General features: G+C 36.5%; 1 protein-coding gene across 2 annotated transcripts; it reads right to left on the bottom strand.

Moving 5' to 3' along the window:
- Positions 1 to 1478: 1478 nt before the first annotated feature.
- Positions 1479 to 22415, bottom strand: LOC124157358 (kelch domain-containing protein 3). Of its 2 annotated transcripts, none has more exons than XM_046532022.1 (10): positions 22309 to 22415; positions 21980 to 22177; positions 21603 to 21773; positions 20851 to 21038; positions 19004 to 19217; positions 16498 to 16584; positions 12864 to 12972; positions 10525 to 10634; positions 10351 to 10429; positions 1479 to 6477 (listed from the first exon to the last, which is right to left on the bottom strand). In XM_046532022.1, exons 2-10 carry the CDS (start codon positions 22128 to 22130, stop codon positions 6414 to 6416), a joined length of 1173 nt encoding a protein of 390 aa, XP_046387978.1. In that variant the 5' UTR covers positions 22131 to 22177; positions 22309 to 22415; the 3' UTR covers positions 1479 to 6413. The 2 variants fall into 2 exon arrangements, with proteins under 2 accessions (XP_046387978.1, XP_046387979.1); XM_046532023.1 differs by having other exon boundaries at positions 21980 to 22174; positions 22309 to 22406.
- Between the last annotated feature and the right edge of the window lie 58 nt (positions 22416 to 22473).

The raw sequence follows: 22473 nt of genomic DNA, 5'->3' as shown, positions 1-22473 counted from the left end.
ATCGTATTGAGTTGGATTTAAGAATGCAGTGACAGATGGGCATTTTAAAATGTGCCATCTTGTTGATCATTCAGGAATCTACTATAAGCCAAATTCCAAAACCTCCAAATGCTTCAATGCAAGGGTGGATTTTTAGGTAGAATGTCATTTTGCCTTCATTACATGGAAAACATAAAATAGTTGTTCAAATATTTCTTTAAGATTTACATTTATCCTTTAGGTATTCTAAGATTACCAATAAGCTTTAAGGCTGATAAACTTCATAGTAAACATCCAAGCGAAATCAAGTAGAATTATCATGAGGGGTATCCAGAAAGTAACAGTATTGCCTTTTTCTTTTCTATAAAAAATGATTCATTGAAAAAATTAGAGATATTAAAGGTCTATACGAGCTCATATTTTACCTGTTTTTTCATGTAGTTGCCTTCCTATTCTATGCAGGTTTTCAGTCGTGGCATTAGTTTTTTGATTCCCTCCTCATAGAACTCCCCTGCGTTCTCCTTCATCCCCTTATTGGCCTCTTTTTTTCACTTCGACATCGTTTGAAAACTTTTATCCACCCATGTGAGTCTCCAGGAAGGTGAAAAAATGAGAATTGAAGATGCCAAGTCCGAGGAATATGCAGGGTGATTAAAAATGTCCCACTCAAACAAATCCAAAAGCACCTTGGAGGAGTTGGCCGTGTGTGGGCAGCATTGTCGTGCAACACACTCCCTTAATCAACATTCCCCTCTGATTGTTTTGAATTGCTCACCGCAGGTGTTTTAGGATCTAGCAATATTGTGTTGCATTAATCGTCTCCCTTTTTGGTCAAAAAAAAATATGGATGCTATCATTTTCTGAGCAACATTGATTCTCTGAATTTTTTTTTGGAAGGTAGGGAACCAATCCACTGCACTGAACTGTGAGTACTGTCTTTTTTTGTTCTTCCTTACTTAAACTCATGACACCACTTAAACATGTTCATTTGGTTCATAGCACTTTCACCATAAACAGTTTTGATACAGACAAAAATTTCTGTCAGCGTTTTTCCTTCCACAACAAGAACCCTTATGACATTGTGCACCTCGCACTTGGTGGGATTTCTTCACGACATATTCCACAAAAATGGCCACTACAAGGCGAATTTTGGTATTAACAAAGGCCGCCGGTGCTCATTATGTACAGAGGCTACTCGTACTACCAAACAGTGTAGCCCACTTGAAAAAATCCCACGGTGAGAGAGCTGAACAGTACTTTTACTTTCTGGACATGCCTCGTAGTTGATAAAATTGCAGTCAATGGTGATGCTAGATGTTTCAAAATAACAATTTATGGCTATTCGTACATGGCACTTGGTAGAGAACTAAAATTATTGTATGTACTCCCTTTCACATTAATTTATACAAAGTTAGGCCCTCAATGATGTTTTTTTTACTAAGGGTGCAATCATGCTGGTTTAGAAAGAGAAATTTAAAAAATTATATAATTAGTATATGTAGAGGTAAATATAAAACTTTATTTGTAACAAAACAAATATGAAAGCAACAATCTATTTACATCAAGGCTACAGATCACCTAATCTTTTAAATTTGAGCATAATATGAGGCATCTATTTACTAAGAAGAAAACCCCAGACAAACTTCATTGTTAAATAAACAAATCATGAATGAAATAATAGCGAGTTTAACACATTCAATGAGACATTAAAGCACCACGAGGAATGGCTACCAATTAGATTTATGGATTGAAATGTAAGGCCCAAAAAAACCACAGATTAAAATATAATTGATTCAAAATCCAGGGTTATATTTTAAAAGTACATATAATTAAATCACAGTTAACACTTTTCATGACCATCAGAGTTGATAGAATAATCACTGTATGTAATAAACATGCTGAATGATACCAATACACTGAAAGACAAGAGTACCTCCTGATTTACATGATAGATAACAAATAGCAAACTAGGTGTCAATAACTGGTAGGTACACTTGAAACAATATGTATTTCATAAAGGAAATACATTCTTTGAAAATAGTTTAGGTTTATAGGGTTAAGGGCAAATAGAAAATTCATCAAATTAGTAATCATTTATACAGTGAAGTATGTGTAAAATGCATTAATAGCTTGGCCAGAGTTAGTGGTTGGCTGTTTGGGACGCAGGCTTCTTACGGAGAGCATGGGTTCCTGTCCATGATCAACTCATGCACTAAACTTGGTTGGATATAAATAAAAATAAGTCTTCATAAATTTCTCTTAGCAAAGCATTCTAATATACTTAAAATTAGGAGCACTTTATACTATGTGAGAAGTTAAGAAAGGGATGATGATTATGAGGTACTAATGAACTGAGAAAATTACGGGTTCTCTGAAGGAAGAGATAAGATTACACACAATTTAGGGGAATCTCATTAGACATTTACATCATAAAATCTAAATTTTGTATTTGGGGTTTGAAACATGATGCCAAAGGCAAAACCTGAAATGGCTTAAGTATTCTGTCGAGTACATGATGGAAGATCATGTCTATTACAATCAACTGAAAAACTGACCTCTAAAGACTCTATGATCAGTTAACCAACATATTCCATAATAGCTTTCACCAAAGATGGTAATCAAAGACTACTGGAAGAAAGGAAATAAAATCTGCATGAAAGAATAGATCTCCTTTTTGTTCATTTGAAGTGAATTGAAAATCTTCACTAGTATCCTAACACTAAAAAGCAAAGGCATTTGAATTTGATATAATGTTTCCAATGGTTCATAGAAATTTTTTTCTGGTGGGACATGATTACAACTAACTCTTAGCTACATGAGAAATTTTACACACATGAATTATTGGTGTTTTGATTTAGCACATTCATTACATTTTCAGCCACCAATACTTTTCTTGGTGTTATTATTAAACCTTTCATACTTCTGACAGTAAAAGGCACAAGTTACTCTCATGGCGATGCCAGATTGTTCACTCACAAGAGATGACAAACAGCATGATAAATATTAAGGCATTTACCTAATATGTATTGGGGATTGAGGATGCAAAAATTTGGCAACTCCATCAAAATATAAATCACGCAACACAAATAATGTACTAAGTAGTACATTCTTGAGTTGTCATTACATACTTTATTCCATTGAATAATTTTTAATGGCAACTGATCCATAACAATATATAATTAAATTCCTAAGAAGAGTAGCCACCCATTCAAGAAATCGGGGAGAAATTCAAGAATTAGCAGGAAAAATTCTAGGGAAAATAAGGAAATTTCTGATTTCATTTATTATAATATATTAGTTACATATTGCCCTGAAATTACGTGTATTGTTGAACATGCAGTAATTTTACTGCCCACGCAGGTATTTTTTAAAACTTAGCAATTAGCATTTCTTGTAATTATCACAATGAACCTCATTATTCAATATTCATTCATTGATTCATGTGGAAGATTTGATTTATCACATTCATTTCAAATCAATTGATATGTTAGCTGAGATAAATATTCAATCCCGAGGTATCTTCCGCATAGCTTGGTTATTCTCCCCATATTAAGTAGCACTGACACTTTATAAACTCATTGCAATATAAACAGGAAAATATGAAAATGTACCAAGGATAAGTTGGAATAAGTCTAGAATTTTATTTCTGTACTTGGGTGGCCACCCTTTCTTAGTTTAACTGAATATATACTGGTAAAGTTTTGTAATATGAGATTGCTATGCTATAGTTTATTTTTGACAACAAATCTTTTCGGACTATCTCAAAGCATTAAGTAAAACTTAAATCAGTTTTCCTATTTTTCCAGTGGATTTCTTATTACATATAATGGTTATCTGAAATGGTATAATGAATTATTACCAAACTATTAAAATTACTAAATACAGCACACTCCCGATTATCCAGCTGGGGTTTACCCGGGTTGTGGATTATCCGTGCATGATGTTTACTCTCGCTCAATTTTTTCCGTGGTCTTAATTAAAAAAATAAAATCGGACGCAAAATCATCGGAATTACTGCATTAATGCCAGCATAAACCGTGCTTATTATTTCCCTAAGATTCCTCTTCATAAAATGGAAGTGATCGCGCACTAGCTGCATTCACGGGAGCACCGTGTTCCTGTTTTCCAAGCCTCGCAGTGCGCGACCATGCTCCGCTAACAAGATCGCGAACTGGCAAAGAAAGCTCTCATTCATTCTGGGAATCGCTCTAAAATAACGGAATAAATGCATCAATAATAATCTATAGTTAATTTTAGGTAAATTATGAACATTGCTAGACATTTAAGCGAAAGTTTGGATTATCCGTGTTTTCCGATTATTCGTGCCATCTCTCCCCATCATTATCCCGGATAAACAGGAGTGTACTGTAATAGTAAGTATAATTGACCATTTATCATGTAATTGGTGAACGTGACTGAATTTAATAGCAACATTTATGCATAATTGAAAGCTTATCTGAACTATTAATTGGTCAATTTGCGTAACTATTGGGGGGGACGTGGGGGATATATCCTTCACCCAAACTCTCACACAAATTTTATAGCATATGTACTAATATTTTCCCCATTGTGATGTTTCCCGTGGGATTACGAGTGAAACCCAAATTTTAAGCGCCAAAATGCAGTAAAATTTATTTCCAGGCAGGTCATTTTTCAATAATTTTTGGACCGGACCCAGAAACCCTGTTGCCTATACGTGTCAATAAGTTTTCAGAAGTTCAGATCTGAGTTCAATTAATAATGTTAATACTACAGTACAATTTGATTATGTTCACCAATTTCATGATTGTTGATCAAGTGTACTTACAAATATTAAGTATTTACAATAGTTAGGTAATAATTCATCTCTAGAGTATGTGAACTTCGAATAATCTGTTGGAGTGTTTGAAATGTCCCCCTGAGTAATGGAAGATGTTCAAGAAATTGGGGACTGAAGTCATCGTTGAAATTGCTACAGTAGCAAGGCAAAACATAAAGAAGTATTGTAATTTGTTACACCCATGAAAGTATAAAATAAATACATTGTTGAATTCCACGTGCCTGTAATGCTTTCTAAGGGGGACTGCCCGTGCTGTCATCTAGCAGATGATCATTGCAGATATGACAATCAGGCAGACAAATTTTAACACAGCATCAAGTTTCAGCCTCATGATTAAGGCGCAATAAATATCATATTGTTACAGGAAAAAGTAAATCCTAACCCTATTTGACAACATTAGCATTGGTGTGTGTGATAACATGAAACCAAAATTGCACCAAAAATGAACCAATGGAGGTAAAGCATGTTTACATAAGTGAGACAAACATGATTTCCATAATGAAATATTTGCTTCGGATTATTATAATAATGAAAAGGAAATCATACGTGGCATAAATGTACCACAAACAACTACTGTGATTAGGTACCAAAAATATGGAACTGATCTCCTTAGGTATAACATACTCAAAAATATGACAACAGGATTTCTCAAAAAGAATAATATTTTTTGTAATACTTCAGCTCTTTTCCAAAAAACTTGCAACTTCAGTCTGCGAATATGACATGCAAATGCAGTCAAAGAACGTGATTGGAAAATTTTCTCCTTCCATTGAACTTCAATCACTTCAAAAATTATTTCTCATACATAAATTGAAAACAAATTTTACTTAAAAATTGGTTGATAAGCAGTTCTCATCATACATCTACCCCAGTTTAGAAAAACTTAATGAAAAAAAGTGGCTTACGTTAGTGGTAAAGGTAAACAGAACAACTTTTAAGGCAAACTTTTGCACATGAGTTAAATGAATGCAACTAACAAAGCAACAAAACACCCAGCAAAGAATCCTTCAGTTTAATCACATTGGCAACAACTTTACTCCAAAGAGCTGAATACAAGACTTTTTAAGTGAAAAATTGTGAGGTAAGGCAAGATAATGCAAAACAAAAATTTGCTGCAGCATTAGGAATTTTAAAGATGTCTTAAGGAATTTTCAAATAAAAATATTATTTCCACATCCTTAGCATAATCTTAAAAATGATAAATTGAATAAATATATGTAACATGATTTGCAAAAAATACGTAGAAAGGTAAGTTCTGAAAAGTTATATAATATCTTATAACACAACTCAATATGAAAACAATAAATATGAGATATCCTGTACAATTGCAAGGAAAAGATTCATTCTGAAATACAAAAAAAAGAAGCACATAATAAATAAATTAAAGATTTTATCATAGGAGTGTCAAAGTTATTAACATGACACTGAAGATCATCATCAGTAAAAATGACTTACAATTTTTTCAAATGTTTAGAATATTTATCATCAAGTACCTAGTCATTCTCAGTACACAATGATAATACAAATCTGAAAACACTCCAAATAATCCTTCATTACTGAAAATACATTTACTCATTATTTTTAATTAAATATCCTCTGGATCAAAAACAGGTCTCTAGCCAGTGTTGTTGAGTGGACGACTTATGTTGTTGTTAGTGGTCATTGCTTGCAATTCCCACCTAAAATAAATAGAAATATGAAAATACCATCAACATATCCCTGTTTCTATTATGCTCCTACACCATACTGTAAAACATGGTCCAGAACATTTAAAAATAATCTTTGCCATTGATTACGTACAGTTTGGGACACAAAAAAAGGGAAAAATAATGTTACTTTCCAGGCACATGATATTCTATCACAGACCAGACAATCACCATAATATGCCCTGATGATGACCTGAATATATGACTTGGATTTGAGACATTAGAAAGTAAGCAAGAGTGTAACCAAGTGGCAAAGCCAAAAACAAGTCAAATTAATGAACTTTATTTAAACAAATATTCACTTTTCATCATAGCACATTCCTTATAACCATAAGAGAAGTGTAAACTCAAGCTTACACATCACATTTTTGGCAGATGCTTACAGGGTCCACTTTTTTCATGGAATTTAACCAGCGTGGATTAAAAACTCTTAAAAATCGTGAGGTAAATGCCAGAGGCCACAGGACCTGAGGGCCTAAACAGACTCAGGAAACCTGGGGCTCTTTCAGCATCTTCCATTATCCTTGGACCCTTCAAGTATCTGAACTGTAAAATGAAAGAACATGCAAGATCCCTGCAGAACTCATCCATCTTTCTTCTTGTGCTCGTCAAATGCTCTCAACATAGAACATAAGGGTAGTTTCCTTCATTAAAGAAAACGAAAGGCATTGATTGCGATTCGTTACCCACCATGCCAAACGCTACCAGCTAGCATGGTACTCTGCTACCATCCTGTGTCGTATCAGCGCTCAGAGCCTCGCCCCAAGGTCATCTAACTTGCGGCAGCAGGAACCAGAACAACGTCACACAGAGTTTTCCCGGCATTCATACTTAGCCATCGTGTTTTCCCGCGCTTGAAAATTTTCACTTTTCATTGAATCGCGAAAAATAGATATAGTCATTTAAAAATCTAAAAGCGTGAAATACATACTCCAGGAGTACCTAATAATCTTTCGATTTAGGCAATAAAAAAGTAATAGGAAACCACCCTATTATCAAGATAGATGAGCCCCATCTCCCTTCATTTTTCGTTAATTTTTTACAATTTAACTCTAAGGTTTTCAGACTTTAAATCTAACACAGCATTCTCCACATCATACTCTTTTTTGCCCATTAGGGCTTTGGACGTTGCTTAAGGAGCCCTTGGATAACCAGTCCATCCCTGCCCTTTGGGTAAATTTAAAGGTAACACTTGATTTAAATGGAAGCAAAAGTACTCATTGTAAAAAAATATACATTCAGACATCAGGAGAGTGACATACTAGATTAAAATGTGCTGTATATTGATATAGTGGGACTCCTGACTGTGCTTTTGATGATTTATTAAATTAATTTTGTGGAGAAGGATTAATTCTAACTACCCAAGTGCCAACCATAGTCACAATGATTTATAGAAATGTAGAAATAATGCTTGAATGCCAAAAGATACCTCTTGAATATTATTTAGGAAAGGCCTACTGATGGATTTTTTCCACACAAGTTTTTTATAATAAAATTTGATCCTTATAAGCCATGAAGTATATTCGTAAGGGCAAACAAAGGACAAATTAATGATTAAAGCAGGATATAACAAGATGTGTTTAAGAATAAATATTTGACAAAGTAATACAGCAGAATTGACTCTCTAGATTAAATAAATGCTAGCTCTGTTGATACCAGCTGATAGGATGATTCGCAATAGCTTTTCTGGTTAAATCGTGAGATAGAGCAAGGTATAAACTGTGCCCAATCGTAGTCATAGATGTCTTTTGCCAACTTATTAGAATTTTTAATGCTTAGCAGATATCGTTCCCAAAAAAACCTTGAAAATTAGCATCTCCTTTCACTAGATAACATAAATTTGACATCATGGATTTGTTACACACAAGATGGGCGGATGTGGATAGGATACAGCATATTTTCACCTAAGGTGCATTAACCTAAGAGTCACCTGAAATTTTGAAAAAAGATAGAAATTCACGATACAATGCCTTAGCACAACAAAGTGGAAAGCAGACATGGTACAACACAGCACTTCAGGTCTTTATTGCCACTGTGCCCTCACGTTGTCTGTCCCTCTGTGCCACTCAGAGCTGTCAACATGCTCTATTCTAATGCTGAACTCTCTACGCAACAACTCACAGTCAAGCTTTGCTCCCTATCCTGCCTACAGCTGAATGTGACCTAGAGAAGCAGAGTGAGACTCACTAGCCTCGGGGATAACTAGCCTACCTAATTGCCATAGTGAAGAGGAGTGGGTATATATTAGGAGTGGCATTGCTGACAATAGAGATTCTCCAAAACAAGCAAACCCATTGCTTGTGAATGATCCTTGATCAGTTTTGAAAAAGTCATGAATCAAAATTTCTATAGAGCTGATGCTCTTTTCCGTATACTTTATGCATAGTAAATTATAGCAAACGTGTAATAAAGTTTTCTTAGTACCAATGGTATGAAATTCATATCCTATTCAAGATTATACCTTGGTGTACACAAAAAATATTAACCCATGATTAATTTGTACATGCTGAGGCTTCCACTAAAGACAGATCTTAAAAGTTGATAGGGGGTCCCATTTTAAATTGGTGGTTACACCCTATTGCCTAATCCACAATGCCTATACTCTGTTCATTTTATCTCTGTGGGTGAGCTGGTGTGGCCAAAGCAAGTGGAGATGAGGGGGGGTGATATTTCTCGACATGTGACTTTGCCTTTGCCAACCAGCAAACAGTAGGTGTGTCCTCCATGAGTTGCCCTCAGACCTCTGCCAAGTGAACATCGTGAATCTGCTCGTGGAGCAGTGTTGCCACACCTCATGCGTTCTCTTTGCATGTGACTAAGTATGCCTTCCACCAACGGTGCCTCATTCAGCTCGGTAACTGGCAATGTCAAGGGCTTCTGTGAAAGGATAATCCCCAATGCCTTCCAAATGAGCAGGTATATTGTCTTGGTGCTGGGGCCAAAATAAAAGTAGGGCGGCTATGTACATTTAGCAACGTTATGTTCGCTCCTCCTCTCTCCCTCGGTACTACCCTTCCCCTATCAGTGAAGCCATCCGAGAGTGTCCGCGCTCTCACGAAATCTCACCTGAAGACATCAAGTGAATAGACTATAGCCTCCACTGGAGAGCTTTAACATTATAAGCCAGTGACAGAAGATATGCAATGAATGTGTCGAAAGGGGTACTAAGCTTTTCTAAGACTTTTGTATTGTCCACTTGGGTCAACAGCTGTCTACATTCCTAGATTTACTCTAAGTGTACTTCATCATGTCCATGGTTATAATGAATTCTCATTCTGTACAGTGCACCTGTTCTCCTCTTGATTACGCCATTTGGCAACATAGTACTTTGGTACGTGGTATTTGACCACATGCCTAGGAAGGAGAAAATTTCTTTCATTGGTGACCTGCTGAGTGGAGTCAATTTACCACCAAAAATATCCACAGGGAAGGATGACGCCTCACTAGCTCAACTGGCTAAAGCACTCGACCAGAAATCAGGGGATCCGGGTTCGAATCCCGGTCAAGGCGGATGATTTTTTCTCTGTGGATCTTTTGCAAGAATTTACCAAGAGTTTGGAAATATGGCACATAAGGACAACAAAACTGATCAATGAAATAATTATTCTTCTAACACACAAAACTCATAGGCTGGCTACAGATAAAAATAGATGATTCATAGTTCTAAGTTCACCAGTGAGAACCTCAAGATACCATACCACCAGAACAAAGTTTCAAAATTACACAACTCTCTAATTGCCACCAAATTTAGAAACTAGGTAGTTATCCAGGAGGGTGAAATTCATTATATGTTTTTATACAGCTAGTATCACCTCATTTATTTAAACTAAGGCTTGTGATGCTTACCTTAAATCTCTGGGAAGCCAACTGTCCTCTAAACGTTTATCTATCACAACTTGCAGGCATAAGGTTTTTAAGGTAGGAACTGTTGGGAAAAAAGAAATAATATGAAACACTTTCAGGCACATGTTGAATTCATAAATTTCAAAATTTCGTAGTCACAGTATAGCACAATCTTACCAAAGTCTAATACATGAAGATCACTGTGGTCCATTAACTTAGAATCTAATCCATCTAGGGGCATATCCTCATTATCAGGAGCCATTGGCAGTTGTGGACCAAGGTATGGACTAAGAAAAGAAAGAAATTGATTATTTCATTAGATTGCGTATGATGCAGGTAAGTTATCATTGCATTTACTGTGGAGACAACTGGAATGAAGACTTTTTCAGAGTTTGGTTTTGGATATACATTGAGATAGTAATTTTCAATAAGAACCAACACAAATATGTATCCAATATCAACTAAACAAGATTAAAACTCAATTTGTAAAAATTAACTGGCCTCTGTTACACCTACTGTAAAATCAAAATAAAATATTGTGCACTATCCTCACAGACCAAAAATGGAGATGATGGTTAACCTTTATAGTGTGGCTAATTATCGGCTTTTGCCGCTCCGGCAAAAAGTGCGGCAGGCCAATATATCGGCTCTTACGTAGTACATTATTTAATTTGCATTAACTTATTACATTGATATATTTTATTTCAGTAAGCGTAAAAATATTTTGTCAATACTAACCAGCTTAGCCTAAATTATTTTTAAAAAATTTCTCATGGATATGTAATAAAATAGCTTTGTATTGTTTTTTTTCTAGTTGCTACATTTTAAGAAAATACCCTCCGCATTTCTCGCCAGTACCTCATGAAGAAGGATACAATTGAGAGGGTTAAGAACACAAAAATAGATTGATTAAGTACATAGGGAGAAAGGTTTAGGGGCCTTTAAGAGGTGACCAGACACTTACATAAATTATAGAACCAATGTGCCAACTCCATATTTATCCTCCTTGGTGCCTATAGACAGGGGCCCCAAACACCACAATTAACCTTCTGCCAAGTACGTTCCATTTCAGAATACAACTTTTTGAAAGTTTGGATAGCCCATGTTTTCCGATTATTCGAACTGCCTCACCCCATCTTTAGCCCAGATATTCGGGAGTTTACTGAATAAAGACTATGAAACTAAAGAACATAATTAAAATTGTTTGCATTTGATACGTCTACAAACCAATGCGTCAACAGAGAGAAGCCCTCATATATCAGCCAACAAATAAATCTAATGCCAGCCAACAAATATTCAGATATCGTTGATAACGGCTTCCGGGTGCAGCTGCGTGTTGCGCTTTGTCGTGCAAGCTTTCGCGACCGTTGCAGGACGCATCATCAGGCGATGAATGAAATTACGGAATTCGGTGGTCAATTAATATACTCGTCCACCTCCCCCATCCACCGGAGTAGTGGGGGAGGAGGGCGGAGTTGACGTCAGCAGAACTCTCACCCCTGTCCTTGAGCGACGAGCGGACTCTTCTTATCTAGGGAATAACCTTGTTGGTAACATATTCGTCGTCTTCTCTTTCGGAAAATCGTTTTCCACGTCTGACTGAGTTTAACGCCGTCCACTCTGTTGAAATTTTGGGGGCATTTTTCAATTTCAATAGCCTCCCGAATTAGTCGTCGATGATAGAATTTTTCTTGGGCTAACACCTGCGTCTCGTCGATTAAAATTCGATGTCCATCTTCCGAGTAAGCATGCTCCGCTATCACCGACTTCTCCGTGTCACAATGTAATATCGCTCGGCTGTGTTCTTTGAGACGAGAAGTCACGGAGCGCCCTGTCTGCCCAACGTAAGATTTCCCGCATGAGCACGGGATTCTATAAACGCCTTCCACGTTGAGGGGATGTAGTCGGTCCTTGGCAGATGGAAACAAGTCGCTCATCTTCTTTAATGCTCTGTGGCGTGTCACGATGCCTGCTTTTCTCAGCACACGCGAAATTCTCTCAGACGTTCCCACGACGTATGGGATGGTGGCATAGGCCACTGGCTTGTTTTTCTCTCTTCTCTCCGCGCAGTCTTCAGGTAGGCGTTTATTCGGAATTCTTGCCTGGCGATATCCCATCCCATATGCCACCATAAGAGTCCGCTCGTCGCTCAAGGACAGGGGTGAGAGTTCTGCTGACGTCAACTCCGCCCTCCTCCCCCACTACTCCGGTGGATGGGGGAGGTGGACAGGTATATTAATTGACCACCGAATTCCGTAATTTCATTCATCGCCTGATGATGCATCCTGCAACGGTCGCGAAAGCTTGCACGACAAAGCGCAACACGCAGCTGCACCCGGAAGCCGTTATCAACGATGCCCCTCGCTGCGAAAACCTACGTTCAAAATATTCAGATAATTAAATCTAATGCTCAGGGAATGAAGAGCCTATCAAATAATCAAAAGACTACATTTTTTGAAATAAAATCTGATAAGAAAAGGAGAATGAGAAGAATGTACAAAAACTTTAACTCATACCTTGTGCCTCCAAAAAGGAAAACTCTATCACCAACCACACAACAAGATTGCCTTCTCCTTTCACATGGCCGCTTTCCCTGTGTTTTAATTTGTATCCAATGATTTGAATCTGAAAAAAAGATTAGGTAAAAATCTCAGAGGATTAACCCTTTAAGGTTCACAAGGATTTCAGCCATTAAATTGTATAACAAAATATGTTTTTAGGCTGATATGGATGCGTAGATTCCAAAAAAAAAAAATATATCTAAAAACAATATCTCTTTCTGAGATACAGTCTCAGACAAATATGTCCCTAAGGACAGTAGAGGTAAAAATCGTTCAGAATTGGAACAATATCTCGTATTATTTAAATTACTTTTATCAAAATGCGGCTGATTCCACATTCAAGTCTTCTGTTGATACGTAAGTATAAGTCATCACATGCGTTTAACAGAGGATAGTGTAATTAGGTACTTCCAATGTTGTGTTTAACACTAGGAGGACGGGAGTTTCGCGCTACCTAGAAGGACGGCTAGGGGTCATTTGACCCCTAAAATGTATTTTGTAATAAAACGCCTAATTTTCAACCAATATTCAGTTTTATCATAATAATTGTTGAATCAGTTCATTAAAAACATTATTTAACAGTATTAAATATTATTTCCATCGTTAAAATTTAATAACATTTATTTTAAAGAATCATGAATTAAACCATATGTAGTAGTCAATTGCAAATCAAATAATGAAAATACATACACTCAATACAAAAGTTGTGTTACATGTTTAAACAATAGGGGTCCTGGGTTTACAAAATTTGCATAAAATTTTTTAAAACTTATTACTTTGTTGTAAATCTCAGACAGACAGTATTTTTTCAGCGCTGTTTCCACATAATATTTTTTTGCGCTAAATGTGTCCATTGGACGATTTATTCATCTACATCTAAATCTACACACTAACCAGCGAGCCGCTTTAAAGCGTGTGGCAGGGGGTGTTAGGACACCAGCCATTTGCACATGAAAAGAAATTTGGAAAATGGAAAGGAAATTCGTGCAATGATTCAATTTGATGGTATTTGACATCTTTTTCTTTTTTGTGCCCATGGAGATATGGCTGTTGGATTTGGAGACGTGTAAATAAATTGATACATGCTATCCATCGTATCTACTCCCGCTTTGTTTTCATTATGAAATAGGATGGTCTCTGGTATTCTTTTATTCGTTTCGGAAATAATGTTGTCTGAGATCATGCTGCTGAGTAAAGGTACATTATTGTTCTAGTTTGCCTGATTCTACGTAAGAGTATGGCCTATGGTATTTTTGAACACTCGCGTTGAATGAATTGCATGGCTATTTTAGGGGTCATGGATATGTCGTCACGCCTGTTTTTTTCAGATCGTCCATGCAAGAGAAGTTTTCTATTTTTTTATGACTTCCTGCCAGCTGGATGGATGGAAAATAATTGTTACAAGTTACATTTATTCCTGAATTCTTGTATGTTACGGTCACTTTCGTAACTATTTATTTCCCCAACGCTTGATTTGATGGCCAATCATCATCTTTGCCACAATATGGAAATTCATTTAGGCTGTATTTTCATTTCACATCTGTCAAAACCAAGTACTCGATTCAAAATTTTTCTCGTTTATTTGGAATTTATCTCATAAAAGGACGGCTGCATTTTGTTGGATAGAGCTGTGCATTTGCTATCACGCCAAAGTCGCCATCGGATTCACTATCTTGGACTTCGTTGCTTCATCACACGCAGATGTTGATGGATTGGTCAGAATGTCCATGAACTGATGTTTACGATTCACTGCTAGACTGATCTTCAATATTTCCTACAGCTATTTGAATCGCGACGATTCTCTTCTCTTGATATATTTCTCGTCTTCTTACTTTCTTCCTCAACTCGCTACTTATACGCATGAAAAAATCTACAAACGAAAGCGCATTATGGTAAAATCTTCTCTGGTTGCATTGGAGGTAAAGAGAGCTGGGGAGCATTAGAAATTCACACAAAAGGACAAAATTTTCAGAAGTAACGGTATTTGCCGTTCGAAAGGCAGGGACTCAACCGCCTACCGTATCTTGATTCGTATCTTCCAGGAACTTGCAGCAATGCTTCTTCTCCGACTTACGTGCGGATTCCTTGGGTAGTAATTACAGTAGAATTTTTCAGTCCACCCAATTCCTCCGCTCTCTCAAAAAGAGACAGGAATTCACCCCAGGACGCAGCGTGCAGTCACCCCGCCGCAAACCCAGACGGGGTCAGGTGGCACTAATGCTGGACACACGGCTAAGGGGCTAAGTCAAGTGACAGTGCCGTCAGGCCAGAAAAATGAAATTTATTCGTAAACCTGATGAGTCGATATTGAAAATAATGTCTCTCAGAGCTCTGAATCTTGGACGACGGAAAACTATTCTTGGGATACGTGAAGATTTTCCGATGTGGGTAGTACAATAATCAGTGAACAATAAATAAAACATAATTAAAATATCATAATTACATGAATTTACGCAAATCAAGGATTGAAAAGGTTTTATTTACCTTTGCTGCTCAAAAATATCGAAAGATTGTGCACAACAAGTCGCTATGCCTAGGCTTTCGAATACAGATAGGAGCCCTCGGGACAAAACTGGCATTGAACCGGGTACTTCCAGATTAAAAATGAAGAAAATCATCTAACACACTAGCCTCTTGCTGATTATATGATATACATGGCACTAAAGTGCCCACGGGCAAGAAATTAGCGCGAAAACCAGTTGTGGGTCAAATGACCCCTAGCCGTCCTTCTAGGTATAACACGTCATAAAAATTTAATTCAAAACATTATTGTTGAATTTTCACTAATTTATCAAAATATAGACCAAAATGAACAAAGTCAAAAAGTTTCAAAATTAAAAAAAATATTTTAATAAGAGAAAAATATATTTGAATTCTGAAAATGGGTCAAATGACCCCTGCCGTCCTTCTAGTGTTAAAGAGGTCCTCTGACCTGAATTTGTACATGAACATTCCAATTAAAGTTGCACATAAGACTCTGCCTTTTTTTTCTACATTTTAAAATTAGAAACGCGCCTATCCCTCTGTGGACCTGCATTGAAAAGAGCTGGGAGCAGGCGCATCACACTCGTTATATTAAAAATAACAAAGAGAAAAAATATCAAAGTATAAGGTATGAAGTCAAAGCTTGCATAGACAGTGACAGTTGATCATTCCTGGTGAATATTTGCATTAAAAAATAAAGTAGAGCTTAAATTATTAATCCTAATTCTGTCTAAAGCTTCAGCAGATAATAATAGAAAGAGAACAGTCTTCCATTCCAGATAGTTTCCCCGGTGTTTTTACACTGGTTTTGGTGTCATTCTTTCTCTAAACTTTTTACTCTCTTCCCATTGATAAAAAGGTGATATTGTTATGAGCAGAGGAAGGGTAAGAAAATGAGAGTTGGGGCAGAAGAATCAATTAGGTAGGTGATAGGCAGATAATACAATGGTTAATAAACCAAGCCATGAATAACTCAAGCTCTACTGTCATTCTGACATCTACAATATCTAAGTTAAAAATGCATTTCAGAGAAACATCAAATTTAAGTGGAAACAATTAAAAATCTTAACTTACACCTTAAATTTGTCCTATTAAGTACAATTACCTGGTACAAAGCAGTAAAGATCATTAAAATGCCTATCTTCAATTCCATTATAGCCTCCAAATATGTATATATTATTCCTGTACACGACTGAAAAAAGAGAAAATAATGATTTACATGAAAATTTAAGCCTTCATACTAAATGATTTGAGTCAAGGCAAAGTATGTCAGAGAATTTGGAAATTTAAATTAATATACATAGTGGTATTATATTGAATTATACAATCATAATAATATTCCAAATATAATAAACTTTGAAATTCTAGTGGCTTTCCTTACAATCAGCTTTAATTTCAAAGAACCACAGACTTCTGAGTAACATGCTTATGGTAAGAAGAAAGATCAATATGATATATATCAATATTCCCAGCAAATTATGTAACTGGATAAATTTCTCAGTTTTCAGGAGAGGGAGCCCACCTGATTAATCCTCAAGACATCTCTATAGACTTTATCACCTGGCTAAAAACTCATGCCAACTAGCTATTTGTATGAGTACACACAAATAGCTAGAATTTTAAATTTAGAAATTTATTTCAAAGCGATAGCAAGGCAGTTCTACAGGTCTAAGTTTTTTGGGGGGGTGAGGGCAGAGGGAACGAGACTTGCTGAAAATCGACCAAAATGCGATAGGCAGAGCCTAGTCTCCAAGAAATTCAGTCACATTCAGACTTCTATGGTGTATGCTTCATGAGTACCTAAGTTAGCTGTGTTGCCAAATATCTGCTGCCTTCGTTCGCTTGTTGTGCCGTAATGATCTTTACCTGTCTATTTCCTTTTCTAGCCTATTACCTGCTTTTGCCTAATAACCTAATTCCTTTCTCCGTGACCTCACCATCATTCCTTCACATTCCGCAAAAGAAACTCCATTCCTTTGCAGAAATACATAATTAGAAATGAACGTTGATACTTGGTGTACCCAGTCATTTTAATATGAATGATTCACAGGGAATGAATTTCATTTGTTGACTTGAGTAATTTGACCAACAAACATTACGTTAAATGAAAAGAGTCACACTTGGTAATTTTCTCAAAACTTGAGCTCAAACCCATTGCATCCCACCCATCCCACCTTTTTTTCCAGTGCACAATATAAGGTTCTCGAAAAATTGTATTTGTTAGCTCCTTACAAGTCAGAAAATAAAAATAATCATGGAAAATTACCAGGTGTGACTTCTTCTTTTAACATGGATATTCCACAAAGTTAAGTCAGAGGTCATAACTACAAACAAATGTAATGACTGATGCTTTTTAATTTCCCTTCCTGAGTAACCAGCATTCTCTTCAATGGCTCTCAAAAATGGTCCAAATAAGAAATCCGAACAGGAAGTGAAAGGGATGGGAAGGGGTTAATCCCTTCAATGGAGGATCTAGCTGGGCTTCTCACCCATCTTAATGAGCGACTGGGTGGCAGGTGGAAAGAGTGTTTTTGGGACATAGGTACTTTCATTCCCAATCACTCACCAAAGTTTTGGAGAAAACATGGCAATGCCCACCTTCCTCTCCCCATACCACATCCCTAGCATCACAGGTCCCACCTCCTGCCTTGACACCACTCGAAACATTCAGAACAAGCATGAATGGGGCAGTAGGCCGGCACTTATTTTTTCAAAATGATCCGATTTAAAAGTTTATGGTCTCAAACTGTGCGAAATTGTGAGAAAATTTTAGAATAAAGTTTAAGGTTTGTGTGACGCAGGATAGCTGTGCCTGAGGTGCCTATAGGGCCCATTTTGAATGTTGAGTTTTTCAATCTAGATAACACGTTAACGCAAAAGTTTTCCCGATGACAAGATGTCCACTTTGATTCCTAGACATGAAAAGCAACAGATCTCATACAGTTGTTTAAACACATTGCGTACAGATGGCGAGAATTCTCGTCATTTTTTTTCCCGAACGTTCCGGATGGATAACGAAAAATCTTGTCATTTAGGCGCGTTAACCTAAACAATTTTAAAGCGTACAATACGTATTCATTAGTACATTTTCAGTTGTTGTTCGTTATTCATAATGAATTGATGCATCATAACATTTTATTGAATGAAGTCATATTCTAAACATTAGCTTACCCCGGTACGTAAAGTGTTAACATATTTACCTCGTGAAAATCCAAGTTTCCCTCCCTCTTTTCGCTTAAAGTGTACTTTTTTATAAAATTACATTGAATAATGAATCGCATGACCCTCAGCTTGTCATTATTACTCATGCTAGATCAACTCTGCCAGCATGTAAGGGGAAGGAGAGGAGATCCATGGGACTAAGTAGTGTCGTGTGAATCAAGGAACGTGTGGCACGGCTGTTGGTAGGGAGTCGGGGGGCGTGTGGCAGGCACCTTTGAGGCAGCGTTTTGCCATAGCCTCCAGCTAATGTTTAGGAATGATATTTTTGCATCTTCTCAGCAATACAACATTTTTTAAAATATGACCATTAATTAAATTTAAATGACTACAATAATACATACACATATAATGGGTTATAAATACAATGCACGGCACCAACTTATACTCACATGCAGAGTGACTTCTACGTCCAGGTGGAATTTTACCCGTAGTTGCAGGGCAGTGCCACGTAGAAGTAAGAGTTTCTAAGTAAATTATTTCATTACTGTAAACCTCTTCCTGAGAATGATAAGGACCATGCACATCACCTCTACCACCAAAAATATACATCTTCGTGCCAACAGCTGATGCTGCATGAAAATCCCTGTAAGATGGTGGATTTCCCTTGAAAAAAAGATACGTACAGTTGAATAAGATAGCTTCCTTCGTCAGGCATAGGCTAATGAATAAAAATTACTCATCATCCTAAAGTAGGACAGAACTATTACCAAATGGATGAATACAGTAAACACCTATCTCTGTCTAGTGTATTTTCATAGCACCTGACGGCGTACATCCTACAGGCTCCTCTGACTCTCTTTATCATGGTAAAAATTCTTGTAAACGACATGAAGAAACAATGAGAGTAATGTGATAATGGGCAACGATTCTGGTTGACGACACAAAACAAACAAAAAGGGGAGTACTGTAATAAAAATAGTGGCGTTCGGTTATATGTGTCGTTGCTCCTGATGTTTCGCCCTTACTTATTAATTGCGTTTGCTATGTGTGTGTATTTTCATTTGTGAATAAGGTAGGTGTCGTCGCTCCTGATTTTATTTGTGAGTAATAGCCCTAGGCAATTGTGTTAAAAATTTGTGATAATATGATTTGTGAAGTAACAGTATGTGCCGTAGTTCATGATTTTCTTCGTGAGTGCTTTTCCTGGACAAGTGTGTTTGTAAAGTATGCTCATATGATTTGTTGAATTTTGTGAGTAGTACAGCTACTAATCCTTAAATTTTATTTCCTTTCCTGTCCTTGATACCATCAAATTCAAGGGCACAGGTAGGAATTAAGGCTAGGGGGGTTTTAGGCGCAACTAATACAGAGGAGTTTGGGGGTATGGAATACCCGCCAGGGTTAGCAGGGGCCCTCCCCCAAAATTTTTTAAAGATGAATAGTTAAAATGGTGAGTTTTATGGGCTTCTAAGAGATATTTTATTTATTCTTACACTATTACATAAGTAATATTTATTCAATTAAGCAAAACTGATTAAACTTAAAAATTTCTCTGAGCTCTGGGGGTGGGGGGTTTATCCACTGGTCAAATTTTTGATCAGTAATACAGCAAGTTGGTATTTTGATATCAAAATTTTACGAACACAAAAAACTTCTTGTATTTTTAATGCGTTACAAAGGAAAATGAGATTTTGGACTAAAATTGGATTTTGGACAGGATCTGAAATAAGAGTTAAAAAAGAAGGAAAAAGTTCCCAGTTCCCAGCTGAAATGACTCGCACATTATTTACTACCAAAAATACTACAAGCTTTCTTTACTCCACTGATTCTAATAATCATTAATTATATAATTGTGAGAATCCCATAAAACATGTTTTATGCATTCATTATAATCATAGCCCGTAAATGGATGGGTCCAATTTTTTTGTCCGCCCAATTCCAATTTTGTTACCGGAATCAGCTTTCTGATCCTGCACTTAATTGTTTCATTTTCATGGCTTAATTTTCAAGAGCTAAAATGAGTGCATTCTTTAGGGAATAACATATACTCCCTAAAATAACACATCAGGTTATCTAGAGTGATTAGATAAAAAATATCACATTATTTAAAGAATGAAATGTAAAATATCTACCCTCTATAAATTTTATCAGATTGGGTTTCATGCAAATTATTTTGGTATCGTTTTTTTTCGGCTATAGTTTCATTTCCAGCTCAAGTTCAAGAAATGGTGGAACAAAGAACTGAACTAAACCATCATCTAATATAATTTAACTTAGAATAACAGAATAACCTTACTTTTGTGATGATGTATCTCCATTCCATTGTTTCCAAGTTCAGAGCATGAACATCCCGGGAAAACCTATCAATTTCCTCTTCAAATCCTCCAAATATATACATAGAATGCCTAATCACACAGGCAGAGTGACCATCTCGAGCACCGGGAATAATTCCATGAACTTTGGGACAACTCCATTTCAAAGTTTCTTCATGAAAATAAAAGTATTAAAACACTGTTTGGGTTTCAATCAATCAGTGACTAGACAATGCTTATAGTCTAAAGCTGTTAACAGACATTAAAATTGATATATGTTATCAGAAATTTAAACTTATATCTATTCTGCAAATCTCGAATCCAAGCAATTCATCCTCTTCAATGATGAAATAATGTTGTTCAGTTAATTTGCAGTCTCACGATTCAGGCCAAACACCACTCAATTATCACCATTACTTAAGAGAGAGTTACAGTGAAAGAGTTGTTAGAGTGGTGAGGTGCTGGGTTGAGTACCCAATAGGATCAGATCCTTCCTCTGATGACTTTCTAGCTCATTATTTTCAGTTTCAAATTTGACTTTGAAAATGCCTCCGACAGAACAACACGACGGATCAATATTTTGCCTGCTTTTCATCATTATATCAGCTCTAGGACAATTCGTGGAGCCTTCTATTGGCAGCGCCTCAACAAGAAAAGGCACAAGTTGGAAACTATGTCATAATACTAGAACAGCACAAAGTTAACACTTCAAATGAACACATATTCATGGACTTACTTGTATCGAAGCAAAAAAGAATATTACAAGGTGCTTCATCATTACGTCCACCCCAAACGTATATTTTATCTCCATAGGACACTGCTGTGTGTCCATATCTCTGATAGGGTACACAAAGACTTTGCGGGTCGTCAGGTTTGATCAATGGAATAGCAGTCCAGCGATAATTGACTGTCAAATAAAATACGATAGTGAGAATAAGCACTTATTAAATATTCTACCCCTAAGTTAATGGCAAAAGTGCGACGTTACATTCAGGAAGTCACTGTCAACGTTGCAAGAGCAGCAAAATGACAACTACTTAATAATAATGTGACAGACAGTTAATGTTTATTTTTTTTAAATTGGTCATACCAAATGAGAAAAAAAGAACAAACCGGTATTTAGAACATGAACGTCCATAGGCCTCTGCCGTCGATAATTTTCTCCTGTGCAGTAACCACCGAATGAATAAATATGATCGCCAACGGCCACAGCAGCATGATTGACTCGGCGAGGTCCTCCTTCCAGATGCACAGTCCAATACATTATCCCAGAACAATAATATCAACCAAACACTTCACACATCACACCTGCTGTAACAATGCACCGCCAAATATAAGTTGATGGTGATTACACTCATCATATGGGTTAAATATTTAGTTTAGGGAATTTAGAAAGGTAATACTGAACACCACATCCCATTCATTATTTCAAATTTGATTACCTATTCTTTCCTAAACCAAATCGCACAGGTGAAGACCAGAGAATCATAACTAATTCTAATGTTTACGTTCTGCACACGGTTGGTTTCCTAAGTTCCATACGAGCATGTAACTCAGTCTGCTGAACGATATAAGTAATCGATCTCTATCGATAGTTCTTCTATCGA

The sequence above is a fragment of the Ischnura elegans genome, chromosome 4 (genome assembly GCF_921293095.1).
Source record: "Ischnura elegans chromosome 4, ioIscEleg1.1, whole genome shotgun sequence".
Lineage (NCBI taxonomy): Eukaryota > Metazoa > Arthropoda > Insecta > Odonata > Coenagrionidae > Ischnura > Ischnura elegans.
Note: the sequence above shows the minus strand (reverse complement) of the source record. Positions and strands in the feature narration are given on the sequence as shown.